The 14,154-nt window shown below is 63.2% G+C and overlaps 1 protein-coding gene across 4 annotated transcripts in view; it reads right to left on the bottom strand.

Annotated features, from left to right (window-relative positions):
- PKD1 (polycystin 1, transient receptor potential channel interacting) overlaps positions 1 to 14,154 on the bottom strand; it is a 49,189-nt gene that overhangs the window by 12,447 nt on the left and 22,588 nt on the right. For 3 of the 4 annotated variants that reach the window (XM_058570311.1, XM_058570310.1, XM_058570312.1), the window contains exons 11-26: positions 13,074 to 13,829; positions 11,779 to 11,910; positions 11,372 to 11,547; positions 10,987 to 11,120; positions 6,746 to 10,356; positions 6,387 to 6,536; positions 5,061 to 5,204; positions 4,678 to 4,957; positions 4,351 to 4,564; positions 4,100 to 4,271; positions 3,520 to 3,672; positions 2,675 to 2,819; positions 1,970 to 2,590; positions 1,517 to 1,673; positions 955 to 1,207; positions 657 to 852 (exon numbers count right to left, since the gene is read on the bottom strand). In XM_058570311.1, the coding sequence (XP_058426294.1) occupies positions 657 to 852; positions 955 to 1,207; positions 1,517 to 1,673; positions 1,970 to 2,590; positions 2,675 to 2,819; positions 3,520 to 3,672; positions 4,100 to 4,271; positions 4,351 to 4,564; positions 4,678 to 4,957; positions 5,061 to 5,204; positions 6,387 to 6,536; positions 6,746 to 10,356; positions 10,987 to 11,120; positions 11,372 to 11,547; positions 11,779 to 11,910; positions 13,074 to 13,829 (7,294 nt within the window). The remainder of the gene's footprint in view (positions 1 to 656; positions 853 to 954; positions 1,208 to 1,516; positions 1,674 to 1,969; positions 2,591 to 2,674; positions 2,820 to 3,519; positions 3,673 to 4,099; positions 4,272 to 4,350; positions 4,565 to 4,677; positions 4,958 to 5,060; positions 5,205 to 6,386; positions 6,537 to 6,745; positions 10,357 to 10,986; positions 11,121 to 11,371; positions 11,548 to 11,778; positions 11,911 to 13,073; positions 13,830 to 14,154) is intronic. The other variant, XM_058570313.1, reaches the window with a different exon arrangement.

Here is a 14,154-nt window from a genome sequence, read left to right as displayed (position 1 = left end):
AACAAGGACAGCAGTTGTGACCAAAAGGACGCGATGTCACAGAGCAATTGATGCTGGCAAAAAACTTCACGCTAAAAGACTTCTCAGGAGTGTTTCGTGATAGAGAGCGCAAATGATAAACTGTTGGAAGCAACGTGACCACTAGTCATGGCAGAGAACAGCCGCTCACTCCACATTGTGAGTTATCGGGCAAGGAGGCAAGCACCGCTCAAACCGTTCTCGGTAAGTTTTTCACAAAGTGCCTCTGATGTCTTCAGTGACACTGCACTGACTCAGTATCAGTGTTTCTCTACATGTTTATAACCAACGCAGTGTTTGATGTCTTGAAAGCAAGCCACTGTTTTCACATAACGACTTATCATTTAAAATTATTCCCGTTAATTATCAAGCTCACTTTTGCACAGCTTGCACACACTCATCAGTCCCGCATCCCTGTGGAAAGTGAGATGGCCCGAGTGACTGAGCGCCTACTTCACACGGGACTGAGCTCATGCTCAGGACGATGACAGCGTGTCCACAGGTAGCGGTGAGCATTAACAAGCTACCACTTCACACAGCACCTGGGAAATCGAGCCCTTGCTCTACGTCATTTATTATCATCATCACCACGAGAGAAGGCAGCCTGGGGGCCTGGACGGGGCAGCCTGTCCCCTCACCTGAGCCGCGGCCCCAGCCGGTCTTGACCAGGATCTCGTACTTGAAGCGGCCTCCCTTCCCGCAGAAAGGGATGATGCGGACCCGGCTGACGTCCAGCTGGTCCAGCTTACGCAGGATCACGGCCATGACCGCATAGGTGACCAGGCACATAGCACACGTCAGCAGGACGATGTAGTTCATGCCCGAGGCCGGCTCCTGGGGACACAGAGCCGTCAGGCCCAGGAGGCACAGCCCACCCCTCACCTTCTCAGGAGGGATCTGGAGCCCTGAGCCACCCAGGAACATGGCACCACTCACGGGGAAGATGAAGTGGATGCGGCTGGGGGGCACGAAGAGACTGGCGCCGAAGGCGGTGAGGTGGCGGGTGAGGCAGACAGCCTGGCTGGGCGAGGTCTCCTCCAGGGGCCTGAGCCCCTCCGTCCTCCACATCATCTCCTTCTCACTGAAGTACTGGCACAGAGATGTGTACAGGCCCACAGACACGTCCAGTGCCGACCAGTGGAAGTGGCTGCTCAGGTTCAGGTAGTAACTCCCGCCCGGGTCTCTGGTCCTAGGAGGAGTGGAGGAGCGTCACGGGCAGACCCTGCCAACTCTGGGGTCTGAGTCAGGGTGGCGTTCCGGCCCAAAGACTTCTCGGCTACAGCCATGCCTGCTGTGGGTGGCCAGGCCCAACCTGCTCCTTGGTGGTCCCGCTGCCACACCTGCTCCCACAGGGAGCCCACACAGCCTCGGCACATACGGATTTGATCACGTCCACTTGCCCCCAAGACACCAGCCCCACCCAAGCCAACAAGTCCTGGCCCGCTCCCAGGTCTTCCGTGGGCCTGCTGTGCCCTCCCAGGGCAGGGGACGTGCTCACCCCGGGGCAATGAAGAAGGTATAGGGCCTGTGGTCGTCGCCCGCCAGCGCCTCCAGGCTGATCCTCTTGCTGGCAGAGCAATTGTGCTCATTGGGCCAGGGTGCTGAGTGCAGGTAGACGGCCAGGTAGGGCTCAGGCTCCTCAGGCAGGTAGTGCTCTGGGGGTGGAACATGCAGGGTCAGATGCCTGCCCCAGACAGCTCATGCACCCTGGGGGACACCTCTGGGAGCCCTCCTCGCTGCACGGGGCCAGAGGAACCTCTATGCTAGAGGCAGCACTCGCTCTTCTGTGGCTCCCCCACTGCCCTCCTAGCAGGCCCCAGAACCCTGTGAAGCAGGAGACAGATTTTACCAAAGGCCAAGAGTTGGCATGTTTGCCAGACGCCTGGTTACCCAGGCCACCCCCCGGCTGCCCCACACAGGCCGGGCCAGGGCTGTAGGAGGGGGCACTCACCGTTCAGCACCTTGTAGGTGAGCTGCAGGTGCAGCCCGGCCTCAGGGTTGCTGTTCTCGGGGGCGACCACAGTGCTGACCGAGGACCGGGGCTGGACGACAGTGGAGCCAGCAGGGATGCGGTGGCCCTGGGCAGCCTGGTCTGAGTTGTTGGGCACCTTCACAGTGATGGCACGCTCTGAGGCCAGCTGCCCAATGGGGATCTGCATGCCAGCCTGAGTCTGGAAAGCCATGGATGCCACCTTGGTGGAGACGGTATAGTTGCTGATGTAGCCAAAGGGAAAGGGGTTGGAGTCCACAAGAAAGATGAGCTGCACCACGTCGCTGAGGTTGGACAGGGCCCCGCTGAAGGCCGTGGGGATGGAGAAGTGGCAGCCGGGGCCCGAGGTGTTGCCCTGGCACAGCAGGCTCAGTGGGTCTGAACGCTTGCCCTGCGCCACTATCTCCTCGCCCGCCAGGGTCAGAGGCTCCTCGTTGAGCACGCGGGAGCGCATAAGGATGCACATGAGGGCAGACGAGAGGTGGTAGGCCTTGGATGCCACCATCAGTGATGGCAACTTGGCTCCCAGCTCTGAGGGCTGTGGGCCCTGCATGTCCAAGCTGGCCAGGTGGATGAGGTCGCCTGTGGATGGGGGAGAGGTTCGGGGGAGATGAGGGATTGATGTGGGAGAGATCGGGAGAGCTCCGCGTGCCCACCCGGCCCCACCTGTGATGTTGAGGATGCTGTCGGCAATGGCAGTAGGCGTCCCGGTGCCCGTGGCGGTCTCAGCCTGCAGGATGTGCATCATGTCCTCCAGCTTGTGCAGCGTCTTCTTCAGGCACGAGCGGCACACGAGCTCCCTGCTGGACACCTGCAGGGAGGCCGGGCACTGTGTCCAGCCCTACTCTGGCCTGGCTGACCAGGGCCAGGCAGGGGGGGGCTGCTCAGCGGCACTGTCACAGTCGCCGTGATCCTGGGGTGGCCTCCCCACCTCCATCTGGCCTTCCCACACCACCCTTTGTGCTGCAGCTGGAGAGACCACTGCAAACATGGCTCCATCCACGTGCCTCCCTGCTGAGGGCCCTTCTGTGGCTCCTCCCCAACCACAGGCAAAGTCCACGGTAACATGGCCCCACCAACCACTCTCAACCATGCACACAGCCACGGAAACCATGTGGCAGACAGGACAACCCCCATTCGAAAGGTTCTCCCCTCCCTCATCCTCCGCTGAGGTCTCTGCAGCAATCCCCTGCCACCCTGGACACAGCACTCCCCGCATCAAGACCACAGCCAGCCCAGCCTGGTTGCTAAGTCCTGGGCAAGGGTGGTGAGCGGTCTCTCGGGGCTGGAGAGGCCAGGCCAAGTGTGACCATACCAGGGGCCTGAAGGGCAGAGAATGGCCTCTTCATGCTGGCCCTCCCCACACCTCGGCTGCTCCTTATACCATAGGCCACCCTGCAAAGTTGTCCTAGGGGACACCTGTGGCTCAGCTAAGACCAAGGATGGGCACGTGGTCGGGCAGACGGCCAAGAAAGCTTGCGGGGGGTGGGGAGCCCAGAGTCCTGTCCTACCGTGCACTGAGCCAGCGCTGCCGCAATCTGCTGGATGTCGTCTACAGTGTCGACCCGCAGGGAGACCAGAGTCTCCGTGATATTCTTGCGTATCTGGGCTCGAAGCTGCTGCCTGGGGTCCGGCTCTGCCGCCACGGCCAGGCCCTGCTCATACTGTGGGCAGCGGGCACAGGGTAGCCGTCAGCGGTGACAGCCCCACCAGCAGCGCAGGAAGGTGGGCGCCACGCAGGCTCTCAGCTGCTGCGTGACGCGGGCAGCGGCTGGAGCCCTACCTCTTCGAGGGCAGTGGCTGGAGGCCCACCTCTTCGAGGGCAAAAGGGGGCTTTCCCAGGGGCCCCTTTGGGGCTAAGGGCACAAGAACAGGGGAGGTGAGGGGCGGAAGCCAGGCTCTAGGGAGGACCCGGCGGTGGGGGCTGCTGAGAGCAGGAGTCATTTCAAGGCAGTCAGGCACTCTGTCCATCGGGAGCCAGGGATGAGCCCTTTACAAGGATCCAGGATCCAGTCAGGAGTGCCAATCTGGGCTGGCCCCCACCCATGGGGGGCAGACACAAGGAGGGGCGTCCTTGCCCCCCGCACTGACCTCATTGAGCACAGTGATGAGAGCCAGGGAGTACTCGATGACGTGCTGGGGGTCGGCCTGTCTCAGCAACCTGGGCAGCATGCTCTCTGTGAGGCTGTGCAGCCAGAGCATGAGGTCCGGGGGGCCGTCCAGGGGGTAGTTGAGGGGCTCTGGCAGGGTGATGGCCAGAGACCTACATGCAGAGCTCGGGGTGAACAGGCAGCAGTCCCGCTCCACCCCTCCAGGCCCTGCTCCCACAGACCCAGGCTCACCTGTTGAGGGCCACCACGGCGGCGCCCAGCTGGTCCTGCACGACCACAGCCAGACCGACCTCGAAGTGGGGCGCAAAGCCAGGTGGCAGCACAGCCCCATAGGCAGAGAGGCTGCCCTTGTAGACACAGAACTCCTCACAGTGGCCCTGGCGACAGCGCCGCAGCAGCAGGGAGTACACCAGAGGGGTGCCTGCGTCCTCAGCGTCCTGCCAGCCTGCAGGCCCCCCACAGCGTCACCGGGGCCCCCACATGGGTCACTGTGGCCTCCCCCACACCCTCAGCCCCAGGGCGAGCCTGCCGTGCCTCCCCGACCCTGGCCGCACTCACCCGCGCACTCGAAGTGCACCTTGGTGGTGAGAGCACGCACGGCGTCCAGCGGGAAGAGACGGCAGGAGCCCCCCAGCGGAGGGCGGTTGGGGGAGAGGCGGATGGAGGCGCAGCCCTCCTCCTCGCCCGTGCGGCCCAGCACCGTGAGCGTGAACGTGTAGCCCTCGCCATCCCGCAGCACGCCGCGCCGCACCACCAGCCGCATGCCCGAGCTGCCCGTGGACGTGGTCGTCTCATCCAGCACCAGCGTCTCATTGCTGAAGGTACGCGCGGCCCAGCGCTGCAGGACACAGACCACTGGGTGCTCAAGGGCGGGCCTGGTGCTGGGCCAGCTCCAGGGGCATCCCGCCCCAAGCCCCGCCCTCGCCCGACCGGCAGCTCACCCCTCGCTTGGAGCCCCCGCTGCAGTTGTCGCAGCGGCCCTCCAGGTACACGTAAGAACTGCGGCTCACTGCGTACACTGCCTGCGCCTTGCAAGACACACACTCCAAGGACACAATGGGCACCTGGCCGCTCCGGATCAGCACCTGGGGACAAGGTGGGATTACAGGGAGACCACGCCCCAAGACGGAGCCTCTACTCCTGAGTCCCAGACCTGAGTCTGCCCAGTGCGGCAGGCTGTCACGGGCCCCACAGAGGAGCTGGGCCTCTGCCCTCCGCACATGCTGTTCCCCTAGCTGGGAAAGCTCCTCTCTAGGCCCAGCCAACTCCTATTCAGCCCAAAGTACAGATTCCCAAGAGACCATGGGCTCAGCCTTGCCTAGTGTATCCGTCTGATTTTGTGTCTCCCAATCTGGGGGAGAGTCATCTGAAAGAGCAGAGACGATGCTGGGTTTGTTTTCTGCAGCATCTGGGGCCCAGCTTGGGCCCAGCACATGGGAAATACTAGACAGGTGCTCCCAGTGAAGGGATGGATGAAGGAAGGCATCAAAGTATGGATGAGTGAAGGCACACATGGGGTGAAGACAGCTGTCCTCTACACACCTGCCTGAGGTTCCCAATGCCCAGGGCTGGGGAGGTGGGGCCCACCTCAGAAAGCAGAGCAAGGCTGGACCCTGCTCTGGGCTTCCACCTCCCCACATGGCCCCTCTGGGCAGGCCCCCGTCCCCAGGTAGGCCAGCTGGGAGAGGCCTGTACTGGGCACGGACACCCCCATCCTGGGCACCAGCAGACCTGGCACACCTGCCCCCATTGGCAGGCCCCTACCAATAGCAGCACGAGTGGCTGCCATGGGGTCATCTGCACAGTGGTCCTGATCCACTGGGCCCGTCCCAGGAGAGTGTGAGTGTGTGCCCACACGAGGGTGAAAAGAGGCCCTCCCTGTTGGACACAAGGACACCCACCCTCTGGGGAGGGGATGTGTTTCCTCACTGTTGGCCTCTGGTGCTAGTGGGACAGTGTATCTCTCACAAGTCCCTAGAGCTCGTGCTGCCCCTCTAGGACTTGGTGTGCAGCTGTAGCCCGTTTGGAAGGAAGCAACGCTGAAGCACGACATTTACTTAAAGAGAATTTGTATCAAAAGTAGTCACTTAAAAGAGAATCAACAGTCCTGAGAAGCACTAAAACATAAAAATCCTTAAAAAAGGCTATTTGGTGCTGTCTGTGGGCAGGTGGCCCTGTGTGCTCAGCTCTCCTTGGCACCCCCGCCCCACCCTGGGGCCTGGGGCTCTGTCTTGCTGGGGTAGGGCCGAGGCTGGGGCGGCACCCACCGTCTGGTTGGTGGCCTCCTCCTTCCGGCCTGCCTTCCACACAGTCAGGTTGAAGGTGTACTCCACGCCAGCTTGCAGGCGCTCCCGGGGGATGGTGACCACGCTACTCCCTCGGGGCCCGAAGTTCAGCACACACCCACCAGCCTCACTCTGCAGCACACAACAGGGGGGTGGTGAGACTCTGGACTAACCTCAAAGCAGAGCCTGCCTCAGGGGACAGCTGGGAAGACCCCCTCCCCATGCTGGGCTCAAGCCCACAAAACGCTCAGACAGCAGGTAGACACCAGGGCTCTGCTGGGCTCATTAGTGCCAATGACTGAAGGGGGAAGGATAGCCCCCTGCCCTGCCACACAGCTGACCTGTGTTGAGGCCACGCAGGCCCAGTGGAAGCTCAGTGGTGTCTGGTCACCATCCTCCAGGTTGGGGTCATAGGACTTGCTCCCATCCAGCACCAGGTCCTGAGTGTCTGACCACACACGGTACGAGCCGCCCTCAACAATGGGCACTAGGTGCTCAGGGGCCACTGTCACATTGGCCTGGATGCTCCGCGCCAGCGGTGTGTCCCCAAACGACACCATAAACACAAAGCAATAGTGGCCCACGGGCAACGCCAGCCGTGGCACCACCAGCTGGGGCCGGCTCATGTCCACACTGGGCAGGACCACAGGGGCCGTGCGCCTGGGCCGCTGGCAGCTGGTGGTGCGGTATACCTCCCAGCGGTACTCGGTCTGGTAGGTGACGCAGTCACGCAGATCGACGTGGGCCTCGAGGTAGTTGCGCTGAGAGCGCCGCATCAACACCTGCGGGGGCAGGGCCACGTCCACCTCGGGCTCCCTGCAGGCCAGCACGTGGACGGTGACTGTGACCTGTGCCACGAAGAAGCTCACCAGGTTGGAGGCATTCACCTCCACGCGATAGTCCCCAGGCTGCAGGTAGGAATGGTCAGCCCAGGGCTCCTCTGTGTCCTCCACTGGGGCCCCGTCCCCAAAGTCCCAGCGGTAGGCCACATGCCAGGGGCTGGGGCTCGTGGCAGCCTCGAACCGGGCCGAGCGGTTGGTGAAGCAGCGGCCACTGCGCAGTACCACGTGCTGTATGATGTCCTGGACCTCGACCACAAGTGTGCGATTCACACCACCCAGCTCGTTGAAGGCGCGCACGTGGATCTCCAGCAGCCCCGCGGCCACGGGGGTGTAGGTAACGTCGCGGCCTGACAAGATGACCAGAGAGTCCCCCTGGACCTTTTGCAGGGAGAAGTACCAAGCGTAGGCGACGCGGGACCCCCGCTGCACCCGGGCTGTGAAGTTCTTCTCGGTGCCCGTGGCGATGCCTGGCTCACAGCAGTTGGGCACCTGGAGCCCACCCACGGCCTCCAGCACCAAGACACGCACCTGTGCCTGGGCCTGGCTCACGTGGTTCTCAGCCTGGATGCTCACCACGTAGTCCCCGACCCTGGGGAAGCTGCGGGAGAAGTGGGGCCCAGGAAGCACCTCGAGGCCAGCCCCGCTGACCTGTAGGCGAAAGCTGACGGCTGAGCCAGAGGCCAGCAGGATCTGAAAGTGGACCAGCTGCCCGGCCTCCACCACCTTGGTGCTGGCCCACAGCACGAGGCCCACAACAGGCTCCTCCACCGTGAGGGTGTGTGTGGCTGTGACCCAGCTGACTGCATTGGAGGCGTTGAGCTGAATGGAGAAGGTGCCAGCATCAGGGAAGACCATGGCAATGTGCGGGCCATGCCTGCTGCCACCTGGCACAGCCCAGCACCAGCTCACGTTGGTGCCTGAGGCCAGCTGCCCCCAGAAGGGCACAGTGGAGCCAGCTGCCACGAAGTTGTAGTCCAGCTCGCTGGCCCTGATGCAGAGGCCACTCACGGGCACCTGCACGGCCACCTCAAGAGTGGCATTAGCTGAGCCCAGTTGATTCTTGGCTGTGACCGTGACCAGGTGCAGGCCAGGGGTGGGAAAGGCGTGGGTGGCAAATGGTTCTGGGGTCTCCCAGCTCAGCCCTTCCTCAAGGGACCAGCTGTAGAGGACACTACTGCCGCCAGCCAGCTCAGCACGGAGGGCGACAGTTGCATTGACAGCGGCTGGATTCGGGGAGGCGGCTGCAGCCAGCCACCCCACAGGCTCCACAAAGTCCACGGTGCGGTTGGCTGAGGCACTGCCCAGCATGTTGGTGGCCCGCAGCTGGACGTGGTAGGTGCCAGCCTCAATAACGGTGAGCGAGAACGCTTTGCCACTGCCGGCCAGGACCGGGCCGCCATCCCGCTGGGCAGCCCAGCTATAGGAAATGTTGGTGCCGTCCCTGACAACGGCCTGCAGCTGCAGCGTACGGTTGGTGGGGAAGCATCCGCTGCCGCCTGCCACCTGCAGCCCCTCGATGTGCTGCAGGACGTAGATGAAGATGCTGTCCTGGGCACCACTCACCTCGTTCTCAGCCGCGACGATGACGTTGAAGGTGCCCACCGAGCGGAAAGTGTAGGAGATGGTGGGGCCCCCGGGGATGGGCGTGCAGCGGTCGCAGAGCACCCAGGAGTAGCGCACGTCGCTGCCCACCTCCAGCGAGGCGCTGAAACTCACGCTGCCGTTCAGGGGCACCACTGTGCGGCTGGCGTTGATGCTGAGCCCCCGCACGCACTGCTGCACTGTGACATTCAGCTGGGCCTCGCCGTGGCTCACTTCATTCCATGCTGCCACCCTGATGGTGAAGTGGCCCGTGCTGTTGTAGGCATGGGAAACCACAGGGCCTTCGAGCCGCCCACCATCCCCCAGCTCCCACAGGTAGGTGGCGGGGCGCCCACGGCCCACTGCAGAGAACAGGTAGGGCTGCTGCAGCTCCAGGACGTGGGAGCCATTGACGCTGATGCCCGTGAGCCCCACGGGCTCCTGCACCTCCACGAGCGCCGAGTCGTTGGCGGCCGAGATGTTGTTGGACACAGAAACCGTCACCAGGTAGGAGCCCGAGTCCCAGTAGGTGAACGTGGCCTCAGGGCCCCCAACACGGGCAGCATCCTTGGTGCCAAAGTCCCACGTGTAGCGGTAGGAGAATGGGGGCCAGGCATGGGCCACCAGCTGGGCCTCGTCCCCAAGCCGCACAAACTGCCTCTCCGGCTGCAGGGTGACGTTGCCCGCTTCGGGCTCCACGCAGACACTGGTGAAGTAATGCGCCTTGTTCACACGGCTCGACAGCACCAGTGCCAGGGGGAACGTGCCGCTCCGTGTGAAGTTGTGCGTCACTGTCGGGTCCCCCCAGACGGTCGTGTTGGACGAGCCGTCCCCAAAGGTCCAGTCAAAGACATAGTGGGCAGGGTCTCCGGTGACGTAGGCCGTGAACCGGGCACGGGGCTGGGCAGGGATGCAGGTCGCCGGGTCGATCCGCAGCACCTCCAGGACAAAGACCTGCACGGGCAGGCTCTGGGCCAGGTAGCCAGCAGGGCTGACTGCACGCACGGTCACCGTGCAGTTCTGCGCCCGCAGGTACAAATGCTCCACCGTGGCCTCAGGGCCCATGAGCACCGTGCCGTCCCCCATGTCAAAAGTCCACGTGACGTTGTCGCCCGACTCCAGGGTGGCGCTGACCACCGTGGGTGCGCCCTGCTCCACGGCTGGGCTCAGATTCACACTCAGGCCTTGGAGCTCCTCAAAGACGCGGACACTAGCATATGCCACTGTGCTGCTGACTGTGTTGTTGACCTCCAGGCGGACGTGGTACATGCCCCTCCAGGCATACGTGTGGTTGACCTCTGGCTGGTACTGCATCACAGCTGGGGAGCCGTCCCCAAAGTCCCACGTGTACAGGACGCCCCCAGGCGAGGGCAGTGGGTGCAGAGAGAAGGTGACGGGATGGCCAGCCACCAAGACATGGCTGCTCACCACCACGGCCACAGCAGGCAGGGCGGCGCGCACACTGATCGACACCTGCTGCGTCAGGTTCTCGAAGGTGTTGGACGCAAGCAGGGTCAGGTTGTACTCACCTAGGGGAACAGGCCTGGAGTGGGGACGGGGCCGCCGCCACCACCTGCTCAGCAAAATCCCTACCTGACCCTGTGCTACCGTGCACGAGGGCCTCTCGGGAGGGCAGAGCAAGGCCCTGGGCAAAACACAGAGAACGCCCTTGGACAGCGCCCTGGGGGCCTCACGAGGAGGCATGCGCAGGGTGCCGTCAGCACAGGGCAAGACGGGGCTGAGGCAGAAACCAGGAGGAGTGGACTGTCTCTAAGAACGACCACACCGAGGTTAACAAGAGCAAGCACCGGTGCAGAGTTAAGATCGTGGGGGGGCCCCACTGTTTCCTTGGTCTTCTACATGTGAGGCTTCTGGAATTTTAGAAATAACTAAAAGGTAAATTTCTCCAAAAAAGGCTCAGAGGAGTGGACAGAAGAGTCCAGTTTCTAGCCAGTAGGGTCGAATCACAGGGCACAGCAGCCCAGTCCACCCCTCACCCCTGGACACCCCTCCTTCACCCTAGAGTTAGGACCCCAGACCATCAGCCCAGGCTGGATGGAGGGGGGCTGTCCCCTGGGGGGGTGCTGTCCCCCGGGGAGAGGCTCTCCCCAGGGTAGGGCTGCCTAAGCTGGAGTGGCAGGGATGGGCCCGCCCCTCACCTGGGACGGCGTAGGTGTGCGTGGTATTGTGCTCCACCAGCACCTGGGCCACCATGGAGTCTGGGACTCGGAAGGAACTGTTGTACGGAGGCTTGAACTGACCGATCACTTGCTCCCCGTCCCCAAAGGTCCACCTGCCAGGGCAGTGGGCAGGCAGTGAGCAGGCTGGGGGGGGGGGGTTGGGCTGGCTGCTCCCGTGGGGGGGCACCACAGTCACTCTTCCCTTTCACCTCCATTCAGGGCACCACCCAGCCCTGCTGCAGCCCCCCACCCGCTCCCAGGGTCCCACGCAACCAGCACCTCCTGACAGATGAGGAGGCGGAGGCTGGGGGAGAACCTGTCCCAGCTCGGCCCGCCCCTGCTCCTGCAGGCCTGGTGCACTCACAGAAAGGCCACCTCCACAGCCGAGTCCACCAGCACATCAGCCGCCAGTGCCAGCGTGGCGTTGGGGGGCAGCACAGGCGGCACCGCGGACACCCGCAGGCCCCGCATCTTGTGCATCCGCTCCACGGTGACGTTGTAGTTCACAGTAACGTTGCTCACGTGGTTGGAAGCTGTCAGCTGTGGAGACAGGCAGCCGTGAGTAGGCTGCCAGTGGGCCGCAAGGCAGCGTGGTCAGAGCCCCACCCCACACTCACCCACGGCCACCGTGGGGTCCTCGGAAGCAAAGCAGAAGGTAAAAGTGAGCACTGGACGTCCCGGCCTGCCCCTCCCCACCGGTGCCCGCACCCCCACCCCACCGGTGCCCGCACCCCCACCCCACCGGCACCCGTGCCCGCACCCTCCGCCCACCGAGAGCTTGAAGATGGCAGCGCTCTGGTAGATGACGTTGAAGACCACATTGTGGAAGGTCAGGGACTGCTTGTCATCAATGGTCCAGCGAAAGACCACGTCCGAGCCGGCCTCCACCACAGGGCTGTACCTCTGCGGGAAGGGCAGAGCATCAGCCGCCGCGACCCTGCCCCAGCCCAGGGTCTTTGGAGGACCAACTCTGCCCTCAGCCCACATCTACCCACCCAGACACACCTCCCTTCTGGCTTCCTGGGACAGAACTTCAAGACAGTAGAGGCTGGGGAGGGAGGCCCCAGGGCCCGCCCTTGGATAGGGAGGCCACGTGGGACGGGGCTGAGCTTGGGCTTAGTTATACCTTGACCTCTCTGTGCCTCAGTTTCCCCATCTGTAAAATGACCTGTACCAGCGACAAAAGCAGTTGACCCATCTCTGAGACTTTGCATGGCCTTCTCCCAGGGTGCCTGCTCAGGCCCTTGGTTGGAGAGCACAGCTGTCTGGGAAGGCACATGGGTCTCAACGGGCCTTATGGTTTTGGATGTTTACCTGCATCACCTGATGGAACAGGTGTGACCAGGGGTAGCAGGAGACAACGACTGCACAAGTGGCAGGACCATCAGCAACAGCCCTTCCAACAGCCCTTAGCAAAGTCTGCAGAGCCCATGGCTGCCTTGTGCAGGGTGGGCATCCCAGGACACGGACAGCCCCTTCTCAGAGTGGCACTGACAGCGGCCAGGTGGCATGGGACCCCACTTCAAAAAGCACTCACTCTAGGGGGCCGGCCAGGTGGCATAGTGGTTAAGTGTACGCGCTCCACTACAGCGGCCTGGGGTTCACAGGTTTGGATCTCAGGCACGCACCAATGCACCACTTGTCAAGCCATGCTGTGGCGGCGTCCCGTATAAAGTAGAGAAAGATGGGCAGAGATGTTAGCTCAAGGCTAATCTTCCTCACAGGAAAAAAAAAAAAAAGCACTTGTTCTAGCCAGGTGGGAACCCAGCAGGGGATCCGAAAACACAGGCTTGATGACATCAGAGGTGGGAGAAGAGTTGGACAACTTGTTTCATGAAATGGGAGAGCGGGAAGAAGCATCTTCAGAGCAGCTGTTTTGGCAGAGAGTTTTCAGCAATGTAAAAATTATAGAACGGGCTGAGGAGGCACCTAGCAGGACCTGCCCAGAAACCGACCACTGAGCCCACTGACCATGGCTGCTGAGCCTTTCCACACGGGGGAGGGGCGGCTCTCTGCACAGACACCTAGTCTCAGGAGGGCTCGGGGCAGACCCCGGCCACACTCACCACCAGGATGCCCTGCAGCACACGGGCCTCGGGGCTGGGCGTGGCACGGAGGCCACGGATGGGCTCCTCGGCCTTCACCCGCAGGCTGAGGCTGGCCTGGCCGGCACCGTTCTCCACCACAACCTCCACCGTGTGCTCGCCCTCGCTGAGCCCGGGCAGCACCAGCACCGAGAACAGGGTGCTGTTGGCCTCGCGGGTGCAGCCGGGCACCAGGGCAGCCACCGCAGGGGGGCAGGCAGCCTCGAAGGGCGCGCTGACATTGCCCCCGGGCCAGTGTGCCGTGGCCGTGGCGTTGGCACCGGAGTCCACCTGGAGCACCAAGGCCGAACCGTTGGTGGGCACGTAGAGGCGGCCATCGTCGGGGGTGGGGTGGACGACCCGCAGCCCGGCCACTGGGGAGAGCACCTCGAAGCTGCAGGACAGGTTGTGCCTGGACACACTGTTGCCCACCACAGCCCGGACCTCATAGCGCCCTGGCCGCCGCAGCCCCGGGTTGGGCCTCAGGCCCAGCAGCGGGGTAAGCCGCTCCGTGGCAGCGAAGAGCCGCAGGATACAGGCAGGGCTGGCCGGCGCTACCTCCAGCTGGGCGGGCAGGCGGGTCAGCCAGGTTGAGGCATTGGCGGAGAAGTATGGGGCCTCAGGGCCAGTGTGGCCAAGTGCTGGGGGACAGTGCAGGAGGGCACCTGGTCTAGCATCGTGCTGCAAGCTGAGGAGGTCACCAGGGAGCAGGGGGCCGTCCTGGCCGTGGAAGGTGACCTACAGGAGAGGGAGGTGGGCTGTGTCAGGTCCTCACAGTGGGCCACCACTGGTCAGGGGCCTGCAGGGGAGCACTGGGCTAGAGGCTCCAGCGGGTGGGCAAGATCTCCCTGGGGTAACCAGAGTCACTCTCCGACAGGGGTCTCCACACTCGTCAGTCAGTTACACTCCACAGGGGCCCTCCAGGCACTCATGGCAGGGACAGATGGGACAGCCTCAGACAAACAGAACATGCACAGGGCAGAGGACGCAGGCAGAGGTGGGGCTTCCCTGGACAGTGGGACCTCTGAGGGACACTGCGGCCAAGACTTGAAGGACAGGAAGG

The sequence above is a fragment of the Diceros bicornis genome, chromosome 26 (assembly GCF_020826845.1).
Source record: "Diceros bicornis minor isolate mBicDic1 chromosome 26, mDicBic1.mat.cur, whole genome shotgun sequence".
Classification (NCBI taxonomy): Eukaryota; Metazoa; Chordata; class Mammalia; order Perissodactyla; family Rhinocerotidae; genus Diceros; species Diceros bicornis.
Note: the sequence above shows the minus strand (reverse complement) of the source record. Positions and strands in the feature narration are given on the sequence as shown.